This window comes from Lithobates pipiens, unplaced genomic scaffold (assembly GCF_037356315.1).
Source record: "Lithobates pipiens isolate NorthernLeopardFrog02 unplaced genomic scaffold, aLitPip1_a1.2 Scaffold_18, whole genome shotgun sequence".
NCBI lineage: Eukaryota > Metazoa > Chordata > Amphibia > Anura > Ranidae > Lithobates > Lithobates pipiens.
Window position 1 is genome coordinate 379465855 of NW_027507758.1, and position 19847 is coordinate 379485701.

General features: G+C 39.9%; 1 protein-coding gene across 5 annotated transcripts in view; it reads left to right on the forward strand.

The window, feature by feature from the left end:
- DLGAP2 (DLG associated protein 2) overlaps positions 1–19847 on the forward strand; it is a 1292461-nt gene that overhangs the window by 1218287 nt on the left and 54327 nt on the right. For all 5 annotated transcript variants that reach the window (XM_077487763.1, XM_077487764.1, XM_077487766.1 and 2 more), the window contains one exon: positions 14975–15390. In XM_077487763.1, coding sequence (XP_077343889.1) covers positions 14975–15390 — 416 coding nt within the window. The remainder of the gene's footprint in view (positions 1–14974; positions 15391–19847) is intronic.

Consider the following 19847-nt stretch of genomic DNA (forward strand, 5'->3'; position numbering starts at 1 on the left):
TGCAACCTGTAGAATTTTTCAATTGTCGCCTATGGAGATTTTTAAGGGTAAATGTTTGTCGCCATTCCAAGAGCAGGTGCAATTTTGAAGCGTGACATGTTGGGTATAAATTTATTCAGCGTAACATTATCTTTCACAATATAAAAAAAATTGGGCTAACTTTACTGCCGTCTTATTTTTATATTCAAAAAAGTGTATTTTTTCCCCCAAAAAAGTGTGCTTGTAAGACAGCTGCGCAAATACGGTGTGACAGAAAGTATTTCAACAACCGCCATTTTATTCTCTAGGGTGTTAGAAAAAAATGTATAATGTTTGGGGCTTCTAAATCATTTTCTAGCAAAAAAAAACCTGTTTTTAACTTGTAAACAACAAATCTCAGAAAGATGCTCAGTCCTTCAGTGGTTAAGGAGAGCTTGCGGAAGCCTCCTGTATGTTTGGCTCTGAGCTCTGCAGTCCCACCCTTGCCTCCCTAACCTTCCATGCCTCCTGGTACCGAGTCTGCCATTGAAGTAGAACCCATGCAGTTGGGCTTCACACGTCTCTCTGTGGATGAGAGGGCCTTTAGGAGGAGGGAGAGATTTTGCCTTTATTTTGGCCAAGCAGGTCACTTGTTGAAGTCCTGTCCTACCTGTCTGGGAAACGATTGCACCTGAGGTCCTGTACGGGACAGACCTTAAGTAGCATTGTTATGTCCCCCCATTATTCTGAAGGATAGGCCTTTTGTTCCGGTTACCCTTTCTTGATCTGAGTCGTCCATTGAGACACAGGCTCTAATCGACTCCAGGGCTGCAGGCCTGTTCATAAATAGTGACTGTGTCTAAGCACTCGATTCTGTTGCAGCTCCATGCCACTCCACTTTGGTCTCCAGATTCCATTAAAGCCTTTGAGTCTCTCAAGGCTGCCTTTGTTTCAGCTCCTGTGTTGGCACATCCTGATACCATATTACCCTCCATTCTTGAGGTTCATGCATCTGAGACTGGAGTCGTTGCCCTTCTGTCTCAATTTCCTACCTCCTGAGAGTGCTATGCATCTTTATTAAAACAAAGGGATAGGATGTGCTATGGAATTTGTTATACAGAGAGTATGTAGTGTAATGTAGGTAAGAGCAGCCTCTATTATGTTTCCATCCAGATGGATGGAACAGGGAAATAGGTGAGAGAAAGAGAATAGATATGGTGCTATACCTTGTTAAACTCACTAAAAAAATTATATCATAAAATAAAACTGTACAAATTTTCCAGCTTGCTGGCTAATATTTTTTAAAAAACAGAGATAGACCTAGATGGACTAAATAATAAAATCAATAAATGATAAAGTGCTGGGGGTCAATCCTTATTAAATAGTGAATGCAAAGTGAATATAAATTTTCCAGCGTGCTGGTTAGTAAAATGAAATAAAACTGTGCGATCCACAAAAAATTAGATAAAGATGATTAAATAAGTATTTAGATGAATAATTAGTAAAACTACCATGAATCAATCAATATTCAATAGTGAAAACTACTCAAAGTGCTTGTGACTGTGATTATGGCACAACCAAATGAATGGCCATAATGGGGAACAATCAAAATTATACAGACGTGAATACTGGTGGAATAGTGGGTGTGAACACACTGTGTCAAATCTCAGAACATGCCAAAATTTGCACAATATAAAAATAGAAAAAATAGAAAAATAAATACAGATAAAAAATTAAGTCCAGAAATTGAAAAAATCTTGCGGTGACAAGTCAAATGTGAAAGTCCAATTGAATAAAGTTTAAAAATTAATATTTAAACATGAAACGAATATTTGATGGTGAAAAAGGTAAGTGAAGAGAGTGACTTCGATATTCGTTCGCAGTGAATGTTTGCAGTGAACGTTTATGGATTTTGCTCTCACCAGAGATATGACCCCATCCGGGGTGGATCAGCCTCCACAGTATAAGCCACTGTGTCGCTTCTTGGGCTGTCTCTGCTGTGATGCTGGGGAGATCCCTCGTTCTTCCGTGGGGATGTTGTACCTCGTTTACATGTGATAGAAAAGAGGACTGTCCATGGTGTAGTATGTTTGAAACTCAGTTAGTTTGAAACAACCTTAAAAATACTCACATTTAGTACGAAAAAACACGTATTGTATTAAAAGCGTTCGGAACATCCACTCGGCTGACACGCCGTTTGTGCTGGAGGTGTACGTATCTGGCCACGCCCTACGCGTTTCGTCATTCAGACGTCATCTGGAGCGGCCATCTTCATACACCTTTCCACTTTTATAGGGTATAGTTACCAATCGCGCATGCGCGGGACCCAGCCGCCATGTTTGCTAAGGGAATTATCAATGTTAAGCCTATTATTATGACGGCCCAGCCGCCATGTTTGCTGAGGGAATTGTCAATCCTAAGCCTATTATTATGCCGGCCCAGCAGGAAGTATATCATTGTGCCTGCTGCTAGTGTAATGTTGTTAAACGCAGATTGGGCACTATTCCTATATAAGTGGAATATATGTCATTATAACACCTTTATGCACACACATAAATCGATGTAACCATAAAAATAATATAAATAAATTATATAGCAATTACAGTAGTTTGACAGTATTTATAAAATTACAGTAGTTTGACAATATCTATAAAAAATTAATAAAAAAATTTAAAAATTTAAGTTGGTTTGACAGTATCTATGAAAAATGAAAAATTACCATTAAAATCTATAAAGAAAGAAAAACTGAAAATTGAAGGAGAAATTTGAAGGAAGGAGAAATACTAAAAGGGGAACCAATCTATGTGTATGTGCCTTATAATGGAACATGGAGGTAAATTAAATCGGTAATGCCTAAATTGAAATTAAAATTAAATTTATGTTAGACTTCGTCTCAAATGTGAAGGAGGCTAATTGGGTTCCAGAAATGTTTGGATAGAAAATTTATATTTGACAAACATTGACTCTAATCTGGTATATTACTTTTAAAATATTAGACTATATGCTGTGTTACCCAAGGACTAGAGTAATTGATTCATTTAGAGAAAGAGAATGACTAACTTTCGACCTCAGTTGTGATGGCAAAAGTACAATAAAGGAATATGTACAAAATTTATATACCAAGTATAAAAATATGTACGTAAATAGGGATATATGAAATATATGAAATATACGTATGTAAAAAATATATAATAAAAAAACATATCCATATATAAAACACATATATTAAAAACATACATATTAAAAAATATATCTATTAAAAAACATATATATTAATTAAAAAAAAACATATATATTAATTAAAAAAAATATATATATATATATATATATATATATAATTAATATATATGTTTTTTAATATATATATTTTTTAATATGTATGTTTTTAATATATATGTTTTTTAATATATGTGTTTTATATATGGATATGTTTTTTTATTATATATTTTTTACATACGTATATTTCATATATTTCATATATCCCTATTTACGTACATATTTTTATACTTGGTATATAAATTTTGTACATATTCCTTTATTGTACCTTTGCCATCACAACTGAGGTCGAATGAATCAATTACTCTAGTCCTTGGGTAACACAGCATATAGTCTAATATTTTAAAAGTAATATACCAGATTAGAGTCAATGTTTGTCAAATATAAATTTTCTATCCAAACATTTCTGGAACCCAATTAGCCTCCTTCACATTTGAGACGAAGTCTAACATAAATTTAATTTTAATTTCAATTTAGGCATTACCGATTTAATTTACCTCCATGTTCCATTATAAGGCACATACACATAGATTGGTTCCCCTTTTAGTATTTCTCCTTCCTTCAAATTTCTCCTTCAATTTTCAGTTTTTCTTTCTTTATAGATTTTAATGGTAATTTTTCATTTTTCATAGATACTGTCAAACCAACTTAAATTTTTTAATTTTTTTATTAATTTTTTATAGATATTGTCAAACTACTGTAATTTTATAAATACTGTCAAACTACTGTAATTGCTATATAATTTATTTATATTATTTTTATGGTTACATCGATTTATGTGTGTGCATAAAGGTGTTATAATGACATATATTCCACTTATATAGGAATAGTGCCCAATCTGCGTTTAACAACATTACACTAGCAGCAGGCACAATGATATACTTCCTGCTGGGCCGGCATAATAATAGGCTTAGGATTGACAATTTCCTCAGCAAACATGGCGGCTGGGCCGTCATAATAATAGGCTTAACATTGATAATTCCCTTAGCAAACATGGCGGCTGGGTCCCGCACATGCACGATTGGTAACTATACCCTATAAAAGTGGAAAGGTGTATGAAGATGGCCGCTCCAGATGACGTCTAAATGACGAAACGCGTAGGGCGTGGCCAGATACGTACACCTCCAGCACAAACGGCGTGTCAGCCGAGTGGATGTTCCGAACGCTTTTAATACAATACGTGTTTTTTCGTACTAAATGTGAGTATTTTTAAGGTTGTTTCAAATAAACTGAGTTTCAAACATACTACACCATGGACAGTCCTCTTTTCTATCACATGTAAACGAGGTACAACATCCCCACGGAAGAACGAGGGATCTCCCCAGCATCACAGCAGAGACAGCCCAAGAAGCGACACAGTGGCTTATACTGTGGAGGCTGATCCACCCCGGATGGGGTCATATCTCTGGTGAGAGCAAAATCCATAAACGTTCACTGCAAACGTTCACTGCGAACGAATATCGAAGTCACTCTCTTCACTTACCTTTTTCACCATCAAATATTCGTTTCATGTTTAAATATTAATTTTTAAACTTTATTCAATTGGACTTTCACATTTGACTTGTCACCGCAAGATTTTTTCAATTTCTGGACTTCATTTTTTATCTTTATTTATTTTTCTATTTTTTCTATTTTTATATTGTGCAAATTTTGGCATGTTCTGAGATTTGACACAGTGTGTTCACACCCACTATTCCACCAGTATTCACGTCTGTATAATTTTGATTGTTCCCCATTATGGCCATTCATTTGGTTGTGCCATAATCACAGTCACAAGCACTTTGAGTAGTTTTCACTATTGAATATTGATTGATTCATGGTAGTTTTACTAATTATTCATCTAAATACTTATTTAATCATCTTTATCTAATTTTTTGTGGATCGCACAGTTTTATTTCATTTTACTAACCAGCACGCTGGAAAATTTATATTCACTTTGCATTCACTATTTAATAAGGATTGACCCCCAGCACTTTATCATTTATTGATTTTATTATTTAGTCCATCTAGGTCTATCTCTGTTTTTTAAAAGATATTAGCCAGCAAGCTGGAAAATTTGTACAGTTTTATTTTATGATATAATTTTTTTAGTGAGTTTAACAAGGTATAGCGCCATATCTATTCTCTTTCTCTCACCTATGCATCTTTATGTCTACTTTTCCAAGAAACTACCTCCTGCAGAATGCAATTACAAGATTGGGCACAGAGAGTTGTTAAAAATGCTAAAATGATTGTTAAACAATGGAGGCATCTCCTCGAAGGTACCACTGTGCTGGTTCTCATTTTGACTGACCACAAGAATCTCACATTCTTGTCTGAGGCAAAACGTTTATCTCCCAGAAGGGCGTGATGAGCTCCTTTTCTGTCAAGCTTCATTACAGTCTCGTTCTTACCCTTTAACAAGAATGTAAGGCCTGATGCATTGTCGCAACAGATTTACTCCACTTCCAAGATGGAGTCGGTTCTTGTTCCTGTGATACCTCCCAATCGTATTCTGGCCACTGTTCGTACGAGTCTCACTTCACCCTTGGGTAACAGTATCCTTGCCACTCAGATCTAATCTCCTCCCGAGAAACATTGTGGCCGCTGCTTTCTCCATGAGAATCTCCACACTGCTCTCCTCAAGACTTACCATCCTCCCAAGGCAGCTGGCCACCCAGGGAAGAATCAACTCATTTGGGTCATTAACAATTCTGGTGGCCTAGTCTCCATGCGGATGTAGCCACCTTCTTAGCCGCTTGTTCCGTGTGTGCTCAGTTTAAGACACCATGACACCTTCCAGTGGGTCTCCTACAACCCATACCCAATGGAGAGAGGCCTATACTATGGAAGGATTCCCCCAAGGTTTTTTTTCTAGCAGCTATATAGTAGGTATCCAAAAAACATACTTGTTGATAAAAATACATTATTAACAAAATGGAATTCAATGTCATGTTCCAATTAAAATACGAGCACTGATTACAGGATCAATACATTTTCCTAATATAACAATGGACACGATACAGAAATAATTGTTACATTACAAAATGTCTGCCATATTGAAACTCTGCAATGGTTTCAACCTATGCAGTCATGGTCTTATTCGGGGCAATAGTTTGCTCTGAGGAAATACATCAAACAACTCAGAACATTTCAGGATATTTCATCGTACACTAACTTCTATATATACAGCAATAATATATTTACCATTGAAAAAAAATAAAAATAGAATGAAGAATCTCACAACCAGAAATGTTTAATTTCATTGAGTGATTCGAAAGACTCCATGATCCATCCCTGCCTCCCCAGGAAAGGACAATGGCCCAGAAGGGCTTGCAAGAAGCCACACTTTTGGCATTCTTAAGCCCTATACACTTTATCAGTTTTTCTGCTGAGTTTTTCCTTCAGATTTACCAAAACCATATAGTGCAAGGGCCTGCCTGATTGCATACACATTGAAACTCCTAAGGTTTGACCTCATATTATATGATTTTGGTAAATCTGAAGGAAAAACTCAGCAGAAAAACTGGTAGTGTGTATGGGGCTTTAGAGGAAACAAAGAGGCAGCACCTGCAGCATAATCCTAAGTTTGGACAATGTATCTGAATGAGGTCAAATTTCGAACCCTTAATAGACTAAAATGCCAGACCAATTTTACAAGTTTTTCCAATGTTTATATTATTAGAAAAAATTCTATCATATGGTATATGGACAGTGCTAATTGAATAGTGTTATCATTATGTTAAAAACATATTAAACAATGAGTGTGCATTGTATTGATATAAAAAGATGACCAAAAAAGAATGGTAATGTACATAGAAATGTAATGTGAATGTGTGTCGAAAAAATAGCCATGACCGAGCAATAAAAGTGATGTGGTGAAATAATGTGCTAAATGAGAAATTAATTGTTAATTAATAAGTGATGACCCACAAAAAACAGCAGGAATGGTGAAAAACATTGTGACATGAAAACTAGTGAAAAAATGTGACAAAAAAAAAAGCAATAAATCACAGGTAACATAATTTACTAATATAGCTAGCGTTGACCATTAACTTTATGTGGTCTAGTACCCAACTGGTAGCAAAAGAAAAGGGAGAAAATCTAAAAACAAAAAAGAGAGCCAAGCAGTCATACTGAATATAATTGAATTCAAACCATTATAATAATTGTACCCCAGATCTGCCCTTGAGACCGGCAAGAAAAGGAGACTAATCAGGCATTGTTAGAATCCATACTTACATTTAACAATTGACATGCATGGAATCCTAATTTGATCCTTGCATAGCTTGTCACTTATATAGTGCCTTCTATGATCTGAGGGATCATGTGATCCACTACAGGCGCTGCCTCTCTTCCCCCCCAAAATTAATGGCGTCCTGGATACTGTGTCTGTGGCCTCCGCGTGTCTCCCTCGGCATTTTGGAAGGCGAGCCCCGAACGCTGTCATCATTTTCGCTGCAACCATGTGACGTCGCGTTGTTGTGCACCCACAGGACGTAGGTTGCGCAAGCGCACCTTGCCGTGGGAGGTTCGGAAATTATCAAGGGATGCCGACTGGAAAAGTAGAGCACCTCTAATGGCCAATGAACACACGGCCGCTGGCCAGAGCTTATTAAGGAGACTGCAGATGTGAACCACATCCTCCCACAAAAGTGAGTACACTCCTCACATTTTTGTAAATCTTTTATTATATCTTTTCATGTGACGACACTGAAGAAATTACATTTTGCTATAATGTAAAGTAGCGAGTGTACAGCTTGTATAACAGTGTAAATTTGCTGTCCCCTCAAAATAACTCAACACACAGCCATTGACGTCTGAACTGCTGGCAACAAAAGTGAGTACACCCCTAAGTGAAAATTTCCAAATTGAGCCCAATTAGCCATTTTTCCTCCCTGGTATCATGTGACTTGTTAGTGTTACAAGGTCTCAGGTGTTAATGGCCTACAGGTGTGCTAAATTTGGTGTTATTGCTCTCACTCTCTCATAACTGGTCACTGGAAGTTCAACATGGCACCTCAGGGCAAAGAACCCTCTGAGGATCTTAAAAAAAAGAATTGATGCTCTACATAAAGATGGCCTAGTCTATAAAAAGATTGCTAAGATCCTGAAACTGAGCCGCAGCACGGGGGCCAAGACCATACAGAGGTTTAACTGGACAGGTTTCCACTCAGAACAGGCCTCGCCATGGTCCACTAAAGAAGTTGAGTGCACATGCTCAGCATCATATCCAAAGGTTGTCTTTGGGAAACGTATGAGTGCTGCCAGCATTGCTGCAGAGGTTGAAGGGGTGGGGGGCCAGCTTGTCAATGCTCAAACCATACATCGCACACTGTATCAAATTGGTCTGCTTGACTGTCATCCTGGAAGGAAGCCTCTACTAAAGATGATACACAAGAAAGCATGGCAACAGTTTGCTGAAGACAAACAGACTAAGGACATGGATTACTGGAACCATGTCCTGTGGTCTGATGAGACCAAGATAAACTTATTTGGTTTAGATGGTGACAAGCTTGTGATGCGACAAGGTGAGGAGTACAAAGACAAGTGTGCCTTGCCTACAGTCAAGCATGGTGATGGGAGTGTCATGGTCTGGGGCTGCATGAGTGCTGCCAGCACTGGGGAGTTACAGTTCATTGAGGGAACCATGAATGCCAATATGTGCTGTGACATACTGAAGCAGAGCATGGCCCCCTCCCTTTCGGAGACTGGGCTGTAGGGCTGTATTAAAACGCATGTTAACAACCCCAAACAACACCACCAAGACCACTGCCTTGCTAAAGAAGCTGAGGGTAAAGGTGATGGACTGGCCAAGCATGTCTCCAGACCTGAACCCTATTGAGCATCTGTGGGGCATCCTCAAATGGAAGGTGGAGAAGCGCAAGGTGTCTGACATTCACCAGCTCCGTGATGTTGTTATGGAGGAGTGAAAGAGTGGCAACCCATGAAGCTCTGATGAACTCCATGCCCAAAAGGGTTAAGGCAGTGCTTGAAAATAATGGTGGCCACACAAAATATTGATACTTTGGGACATTTTTACTTAGGGGTGTACTCACTTTTGTTGGCAGCTATTTAGACAAATGAATGGGTGTGTGTTGAGTTACGTTGAGGGAACAGCAAATTTACACTGTTATACAAGCTGTACACTCACTACTTTACATTGTAGCAAAGTGTCATTTCATCAGTGCTGTCACATGAAAAGATCTAATAAAATATTTACAAAGATGTGAGGGGTGTACTCACTTTTGTGAGATACTGTATATGATTACAAAAATAAATGTTTAACTGTTTATGTACATACTACAATATAAGTAAAATCATTGAGTTTTTCCTGATGAGAAACACTTTAGAAAAGGAGAATATGAGATGGATTAATTCAGGCCAGAAAAGGTAGTGGCCTGTAATTTGAAAAGCCATCTCTGCTCTTGCTGGAGCAATAATTTGTTCCAATCTCCACCTCGACTGGGAATGTGGATACGATCGAGGGTGGTAAAAGTGACCTTTGGAATCCTATAGTCATGGTTAAGTACCACATGCCTGCCTACTGGGAGATAGTGATTCCCAATCTGCATGCTGTACACGTGTTTGGTGATGTGGTGCCAAAATTCTTGTTTTAGTTTTCCTATATAGAAAGCGTCGCACTCACATACCATTAAGTACACTATGCCGAATGTTTGGCAGTTGGGGAAATGTGTGGGCCTAAAAATGTCCCCATTGGGGAGAGAAAAGATTTCTCCTTTCTTATAAGGGGACAATAGGAACAGTGTCCACAAGGGAAGGAACCATATGCTGGGCAATGCTTCCTTCTTGATTCGCCTTTATACTCACTTTGAACCAACCTATCTTTGATAGATGTAGCTCGTTTGTAGGTAATAGATAGAGTCACAGACACAAACTGTTGGATTTTAGGATCATCAGAGTATGGTCCAATGTCCTTTAATGATTTCTTTTATTTGCTTATGCTGTTTTGAAAAGTGCATAATTATCCTTGTCAGATCATAATCAAAATCGTTTTTAGATTTATGCTTAAATAAAATTTTATATTGTGATTTATCAATTGTTTTATTGTAAGCTTTGCACAGACAAGAACAACTATACCCTCTTTCCAGCAATCTATTTTGGAGTTTCCCAGCCTCTTCCCTGAAGAGGGTATCATTGGAAAAATTGCTGCATAAACGCAGATATTGTCCATATGGAATGGAAGCTATCTGCATGCAGAACTCTTTTGTCAGCAAGTACTCTTGCATTACAGAGTGCTGCAAAGTTTCCCTTGTGAATTATGATCCACTTGAACATCTAGAAATGTAATAGTTTTTAGGTTATAATCTTTAATCATTTATATTTATCTTCTGAAAGAACTCAGGGTATCCTCTGGCCCCTCCCATATAACGAAGACATCGTCAATGTACCGGCGCCATGTAGAAACATGTCTCGTGTACTCGACAAGATCCTCGCTACTGAGAAGAGACCATTTCCACTCCCTCGGGTACAGGTTGGTGTAGGATGGGGCACAACAAGTCCCCATCTCTACACCCTGCACCTGGAGGTAGTGGGAACCATCAACGGTAAAGAAATTATGGTTAACAATGTACTCTAAAACTCTAAGGATAAACTCATTGAGAGTCCTATCATGGAAAAAGCCTTGTTGGAGGATCCTCTGTATAGCTGCCAGTCCCTTTTTGTGGGAATAGAGCTATACAGGGCCTCCACATCAATGGTAACAATAATAAAATTTGGAGGGATAATTAGTAAATCAATTGTCTGTAAGAAGTGAATGGTATCCTCAACACAAGAAGGCATAGTCAAGACAAATGGTTTCAAATAAGCGTCAACAACTCTACTTAAATTCTCGGAAATGCCTCCATTTCCAGAAACTATTTGTCATCCTGTTGGGCTCACCGGGTTCTTCTGTATTTTGGGTAGGCTATAGAAAGTAGCCACCCTCAGATATTTTATTTTAAAATTTCTGGTTATGAGATTTTTCATTCCATTTTTCAGTTGTAAATATATATATATTTTTTTCAAATAACTTTTTTATTCAGTGTTTTGCATTACACTTAAGGCAGGTAAATGCAGGATCAAGAGGATACAGCATATATTTATTGCGTTACAACTAACATCGAGGAGTGTTAAGAGGAAGGAACAACAATATAAAAAAAGAAAGTAAAATTAAAGGTAACTACATCCAGTGTAAACCACGCGTCTGTTCAGATCCGGTCCTCCCGGAGGTTCCAAGGATTTCACACTACATCATGTGCTTCCAACCTGTCTTGCATCCTGGCGGTCATCTTCTGCATCAGCTCCACATCCCTAATTCTAGCATAAAGAGGACCAGGGGTAGGAGATTGTGTCTTTTTCCAATTAAAGGCAATGAGACAGCGTGCAGCCGTTAAGACATGTCGGGAGAGTTTTTTTTGGGGCTTGTAAATATATTTTTGATGTGTATATATAGAAGTTAGTGTATGATGAAGTGTCCTGAAATGTTCTGAGTTTCTTGATGTATTTCCTCAGAGCAAACTATACCCCTGAAGAAGACCATGACTGCCTGCATAGGTTGAAATGCATCAGGTTTTAATATGGCTGACATTTTGTAATGTAACAATCATTTCTGCATTGTGTCCACTGTTATATTTGGAAAATGTATTGATTAGGTAACCAGAGCTTATATTTTAATTGGAACATGACATTGAATTCCATTGTCTAATAAAGTTTTTTCATCAACAAATACGTTTTTTGATACCTACTGTATAGCTGCTACAAAAAACCTTGGAAGAATCCTTCCATTGTGCATTATTCTGGGCAGCCATAGCTTCTCTCCTTTATGTGTCTTCTCTTCAAAAGAAAAATGGAGAGAAGCCTTGGGCCCACCTTTCTATGGATTTATTGTGGAGTTACCCAACTCCTAAGGCAACACAGTTATTGTTATGGTGGTTGACCGGTTTTCAAAAATGTCACATCGAATTCCATTTAAAAAGTTGCCCACATTCAAAGACCTGGCATCCATTTTTGCTTGGGAGATCTTTTGATTATGATGGGCTACCCAAGGTTATCATCTCGGACAGGGGTAGCCAATTTGTCTCCAGATTCTCGCGAGCCTTTTGTGAACAGTTGGGAATTCAGCTTTCCTTCTCCCCTGCGTATAACCCACAATCTAATGGGCCGCAGAACAAGCCAACCAAGCCTTGGAGCAGTTTCTACGCTACTATACTTCTGACCACCATAACAACTGGTCAGACCTCTTACCTTGGGTAGAGTTTGCTCACAATAGTGCTATCAATAACACTTCCTGATTGTCTCAGTTTTTGGCAAATTATGGTTTACAATTATGGTTTCCAACCATCCATGTTGCCTGACTCATTTGCTCCGCAAAGAATATGTGCGTTAGAGGAGTATCTCCGTGGTCTTCGTTCCACAGGGGTACAGATCCAAGAGTTCTTGTAATTGGCCAGTGATAGGTACAGACTCCATGCTGACCACGGACACTTACCTGCACCTTCCTATCAGGTTGAGGAGAGGGTCTGGCTGTAATTTCGCAACCTCCAACTCTGTGTTCCCTCACTGAAACTGGAACCACAGTTTATTGGGCCTTTCCGTATTATCCGTAAGATTAACCAAGTGGCTAATACATTAGACCTTCCTTCTAACATGCGTATTTCAAATGTATTTCATGTCTCCTTATTAAAACCCTTGGTGTGCAACCGATTTTACCACCTCAGTACCACAACCTTGCCCAGTTCAGGTTGAGAACCATGAGGAGCATGAGATACAATCAGTCATTGACTCCCTTAGGTTCCGTGGGCACAAACAGTACCTGGTTCATTGGAAAGGGTAAGGGAGGAGCGCTCTTGAGTCTCACCCTCAGACATACATGCTTCCTCCGTGTGTTCCATAGACGTTTTCCCCTCAAACCTGGTGGCCCTCCGAGGGGGGGGGTCGTTGAGGAGGTGGTAATGTCAGGGCTGGGCTAAGCCCTCCCTTCTCAGTGCTCAGCTGTTGGTTAATTGCCAGCACCCATTGTTCCACAGTGCCTCACCTGGCGATCATTTTCTGCTCATCAGCTCCTTCTGGCTATTTAAACTGCCTGGTTCATTTCTCCCATGCCTTTGCCTTGGTCAACATATCTGAAGATTTTCTGCTGTGTTCCTGTTAAAGACTTGCCTGGCTGACGTCCCTTCTGGGTCCCAATCTTGTTTGCTGTCTCCGAATACACTGATCTCTGGCTTCCTGATTTACTGGCTTGCACTGAATACCCGCTTTGATTACCGAACCCTGGCTATGTTTTTACTATATTTACTATTTTTACCACTATATAAAATGTGTGATTTTTACTGCATTTTCTGTCTCTGTCATGGTTCCTAACACAATTACCAGATTTATTTATCGAAATGAAATCCAAGATTAGGTATTACGAAAGTCAGAGAAAAAGTGACTGAAAATAACAAGTGTGCCTCAGAGGGAAAAAAAAGAGAATGGCAGAAAGAAAGAAGCAAGGAAAAAAGGCAATTCCTAATTTTAGTTTATATAGACTTAAAGTGGTGTTGCCACCAAAAAAATAAAACTACTTAAAATTCGTAAAAAAAATCAAAAAAAAATAATTGGCAAAAAAAACATTTTTTACACACCTCTAAATACCGGTTGCTAGGGGGTCCCTCGTAGTCTGCCTTCTTCATTGCCCGGGCTGGTGACATCACTTCCCCTCGCGCCGCACATTCACCTGGGACCTGTCATGTGTCCCAGGTGACTGTACGGCGTATCACGGCGCCCTGCGCCGCTCGCGCATGCGCAGTGGGTGCCCGGCTGTGAAGCCACAGCCGGGTGCCCACAGTATGCATGACGGCGCCGCGAGTGGAGCGGGGAGCGAGGGGGGGCTTCGTTCCCCCGCATCGCTGGACCCTGGGGCAGGTAAGTGTCCGATTATTAAAAGCCAGCAGCTGCAGTATTTGTAGCTGCTGACTTTTAATTTTTTTTTTTTAGGGGGTACCCCACTTTAAATAATTGTAAAAAACCTTAAAAAGAAAACTGTAAATACGCTTGCTCAGTTTAAAGTGATTGTAAATGATCACCTTGTAAAATAACCAATTCAGTTTAAAATAGAAATAGAAATTAAAGGTGAAACATTTTTGTATAACTATAAAAAAATATATATAAAAATATATAAATACCCCCCCCCCCTTTTGTCTTTCCCTTGTTTTCTCTTTTCTAGAAAATTAGGGCATTTAACATGACATTGCACCCTTTAGAAATTGCTCTTTCATCCTAAGCCCGCTTTGTACTGATGTTGCATGCAAAAGATTGTGTTGTTCTACCAGTGTTCTGCCCACCGCTGGACCACTTTCCTGGAAGGGTGCCCACTGGGGAACTAAATACTATCCAGTAGGTTTCTACATCCCTGATGCCCCATGATGCAGCCATCCAGTGCAGCTTTTAAAATGAAGAGGGAGGGGATTTTGGCAGGGGTCAGGACTGCTGCCAGTCACTACATTTGAATAGCTGTATGAATAAGACCATAACCCTATGTACAGTACAGTATACACCTAAGCTGAATTTTGTAAGAGAATGTGTTCCTCAAATTACTTGGACACTTGCATTTTCATTCTAAACTTTCAATAGTCAAATATAAAGAAAGTGTCATAGATCTTTAACAATGAACAAAACAAGAGAACTTACTGCACTTCTGAAAATCTAAGCTGACGTAGTAAAAATGATGTAAAACTATAGTATTTATTGACTTTTCTTTGCTTTCATTTCATCTGTTTAGGCAAGGACGTTTCAAAAGGTCAAATAGTGTGACTGCAGCTGTACAAGCTGACCTTGAATTAGAGGGCTTCCCAGGTCACATCACAATGGAGGATAAAGGTCTACAGTTTGGATCTTCATTTCAAAGACATTCTGAACCTAGCACCCCAACTCAGTATGGTGCAGTAAGAACAGTACGGACTCAGGGACTGTTTAGTTACAGAGAGGATTATAGGACCCCAGTGGATACATCAAATTTGCCACCACCAGACCCATGGCTGGAGCCTGCTCATGAACCAGTGGACTCAGGGCGAATATCTCCTAGTCGACAAGATGGCACATGGTTTATGAAGTTGCTCCATGCAGAAACTAAAAGAATGGAAGACTGGTGTAAGGACATGGAGAGGGAAGCAGAGGAGAATGACCTTTCTGAAGAAAGTAAGAAACCACTATATTTATATATGCACACACTGACACATGTTTTTGTACAAGTAGGGTTTTTTTGTGTTTAATTAGTGTCAAACAAGAGTTAGGGCTTACTGTTGTAGGATGTGATATAGAAATCATGGTAAGATATCTGTCTGCACTGAAAAAAGGTTACTATAGATTTAAAGGTTTACTCTGGTGCAGTTGTATATCTGGAACTTTGTAAGGACATGTACTGTATTGTATGTAATTTTAATCTCTACCCCATTATACAAAAAAATCACCATTATTTTCTTTCTGTTGGACTGTCATTGGACAGTCATAATATCCTTCCAATGCAAGCATTTATATAAACTATTAATATAAAATTTTCTGTACCGTAAAAGCCAAACATATATGAGCTAATTTCATAAATTAATAGTAACATGCTATGCAGCATTTTACAGGATACTTACCACCATTCACATCAGACTCTGCTTCTAGAAGGAGAATACCATCTAATATTTCATCCACATCATAACCTGCCTTTGGGGAAGGCTGCCATCTAACATCCCTTTAACATCAGATCCTGTTCCTGGGGGAAACTACCATCTAATATTCCCACCACATTTATACACCCAGACCCACTAAGAGCAGTGTTGTCACATGCCTTGTGGTTGTGGGCTTCATGGAAGGCCATGGAAGGCCTAGGAAAATGTATGCTAAATACTAGTAGAATATAAACTGTAAGGGGTCACAGTATAAACTCCATGGCATACAGTGGTGTGAAAAAGTGTTTGCCCCCTTCCTCATTTCCTGTTCCTTTGCATGTTTGTCACACTTAAGTGTTTCGGAACATCAAACCAATTTAAACAATAGTCAAGGACAACACAAGTAAACACAAAATGCAATTTGTAAATGAAGGTGTTTATTATTAAAGGTGAAAAAAAATCCAAACCATCATGGCCCTGTGTGAAAAAGTGATTGCCCCCCTTGTTAAAACATACTATAACTGTGGTTGTCCACACCTGAGTTCAATTTCTCTAGCCACACCCAGGCCTGATTTTTGCCACACCTGTTCACAATCAAGGCATCACTTAAATAGGAGCTGCTTGACACAGTAAGGTCCACCAGAGGATCCTTAAAAGCTACACATCATGCCGAGACCCAAAGAAATTCAGGAACAATTGAGAAAGAAAGTAATTGAGATCTATCAGTCTGGCAAGGGTTATAAAGCCATTTCCAAAGCTTTGGGAATCCAGCGAACCACAGTGAGAGCCATTATCCACAAATGGCGAAGACATGGAACAGTGGTGAACCTTCCCAGGAGTGGCCGGCCGCCTAAAATTACCCCAAGAGCGCAGCGACGACTAATCCAAGAGGTCACAAAAGACCCCACAACAACGTCCAAGGAACTGCAGGCCTCACTTGCCTCAGTTAAGGTCAGCGTTCATGCCTCCACCATCAGGAAAAGACTGGGCAAAAATGGCCTGCATGGCAGAGTTCCAAGGAGAAAACCACTGCTGAGCAAAAAGAACATCAAAGCTCGTCTCAATTTCTCCACAACACATCTTTATGATCCCCAAGACTTTTGGGACAACATTCTGTGGACCGATGAGACAAAAGTGGAACTCTTTGGAAGGTGTGTGTCCAAGTATATCTGGCGTAGAAGGAACACTGCATTTCATAAAAAGAACATTATACCAACAGTAAAATATGGTGGTGGTAGTGTGATGGTCTGGGGCTGTTTTGCTGCTTCAGGACCTGGAAGACTTGCCGTGATAAAAGGAACTATGAATTCTGCTGTCTACCAAGAGATCCTGAAGGAGAATGTCCGACCATCTGTTTGTGTACTCAAGCTGAAACGAACTTGGGTTCTGCAGCAGGACAATGATCCTAAACACACCAGCAAGTCCATCACCGAATGGCTGAAGAAAAACAAAATGAAGACTTTGGAGTGGCCTAGCCAAAGTCCTGACCTGAATCCTATTGAGATGTTGTGGTATGACCTTAAAAAGGCCGTTCATGCTCGAAAACCCTCTAATGTAACTGAATTAGGACAATTCTGCAAAGATGAGTGGGCCAAAATTCCTCCAGGACGCTGTAAAAGCCTCATTGCACGTTATCGCAAACGCTTGGTTGCAGTTGTAGCTGCTAAGGGTGGCCCAACCAGTTATTAGGTTTAGGGGGCAATCACTTTTTCACACAGGGCCATGATGGTTTGGATTTTTTTTCACCTTTAATAATAAACACCTTCATTTACAAATTGCATTTTGTGTTTACTTGTGTTGTCCTTGACTATTGTTTAAATTGGTTTGATGTTCCGAAACACTTAAGTGTGACAAACATGCAAAGGAACAGGAAATGAGGAAGGGGGCAAACACTTTTTCACACCACTGTATATGAGGTTTAAACATGGAATCTTCTCTTGAGAGCATACAAGTTTTGCCAATTGTCAAAACCACTTCAGCCCCGGAAGAATTTACCCCCTTCCTGATTGGGGTTTTCTTTTGTTGGTATTTGATGACCTCTGTGTTTTTTTTTTCAATTTCAATTTTGAAAAAAACACAATAGTTTTTACTTTTTGCTATAATAAATATTCCACATTTTATTTAAAAAAAAAACTATTTTTTTCCACAGTTTGGACCGATATGTATTATTCTACATATTTTTGGTAAAAAAAAAATCGCACCGCATACTAGCACATTAAGACCGACTTCCCTAAAAATTAAGCCCTCCAGCAGTGCACTGTCAGCGTTGTAGGCGCTTCCTTCTTCACCCCCTTATATGAAATTATATTACCGTATATACTCGAGTATAGGCCGACCCGAATATAAGCCGAGGCCCCCAATTTACCCCCAAAAAACGGGAAAACTTATTGACTCGTGTATAAGCCGAGGGTGAGACATGGCTGTCCATCCCTGTGTGTCCGTCCATCCCTGTGTGTGTGTCCATCCATCCATCCATCCATCCCTGTGTGTGTATCCATCCGTGTGTGTGTGTGTGTGTGTGTGTGTGTGTGTGTGTGAGTGTGTGTGTCCATCCATCCATCCATCCCTGTGTGTGTGTGTGTGTGTGTGTGTGTGTCCATCCATCCATCCATCCCTGTGTGTGTGTGTGTGTGTGTGTGTGTGTCCATCCATCCATCCATCCCTGTGTGTGTGTGTGTGTGTGTCCATCCATCCATCCATCCGTGTGTGTGTGTGTGTGTGTGTGTGTCCATCCATCCATCCATCCCTGTGTGTGTGTCCGTGCAGCCTTGTGTGTGTGTCCAGCCTACCTGTGTCCCGAGCCTCCGTCCCGAGCCTCCTCCGTCCCGAGCCGTCGTCCCGAGCCTCCTCCGTCCCGAGCCGTCGTCCCGAGCCTCCTCCGTCCCGAGCCGTCGTCCCGTGCCTCCTCCGTCCCGAGCCGTCGTCCCGTGCCTCCTCCGTCCCGTGTCGTGCCGATGGATCGCCGCTCCAGGATCGCCGCTCTTCTCGGCGGCCATTCTACAATTCAAAAGCCGCGCCTCCGCCTCTGCCTGTGATAGGCGGAACACTCAATTTCCCAGCAGCCTGTGTTCCGCCTATCACGGACATCCTCTCATCCTCGTCCGTAGTACGAGGATGAACGGATGTCCGTGATAGGCGGAACACTGACTGCTGGGAAATTCAGTGTTCCGCCTATCACAGGCGGAGGCGGAGACGGAGGCGCGGCTTTTGAATTTTAGAATGGCCGCTGTCTGTCTGCTCGATACGCTGATCGAGCAGTCAGACAGCGGTGACTCGAGTATAAGCCGAGGGGGCACTTTCAGCCTCAAAAAAGAGGCTGAAAATCTCGGCTTATACTCGAGTATATACGGTATCTTGGTTTTAAAGAAATAATATACAACGTATAGCCCTTGGATTGTAATTTTTTTGTGGAAATTTAACCAAAGCCTCCATACAATGTCCTTAATGGTTCCAAGGAAGATGTCTGTAATCTGGAACACATGGTTGCACATTTAAATGAACAAATATTGTTGTAAGTAACTCTACTGATATATACTATATACTGTAATTGTTAGAATTTGATGTGCATTTTGACTTTTTGCTAATACATTTATGCTATCGTAGGTAAAGCTAAGCTAATATCCCATATTCCTAAGGATGCAAGTTATCCTAAAAAAAATGTGTTGAGGAAATATTGAATATGAAGTATTTATACATAGTAATGCATCTGGATTTCAAGGATTCAAATGAGATGTGGCCCAGGAGACAGGAGACAGGAGAGAGAGAGCACATGCAGGGGGGTTTCAGGAATCAGCTGGGAATGGCCTAGCAATGAACTAGCAACACAACATGATAGGATGACGCCATCTCCAGGAGTTTTTTGCTCCTGCTTTGGGAGGTGCAGAAATGACCCACACCTATAACAAGGGCATTATTCAACTTTGATCAAAGATGCATAGTTTGCTTTTATCCACAGACACCCTTCAGCTGCATAGTCAGTTTTTTGGTAAAAATTAACTA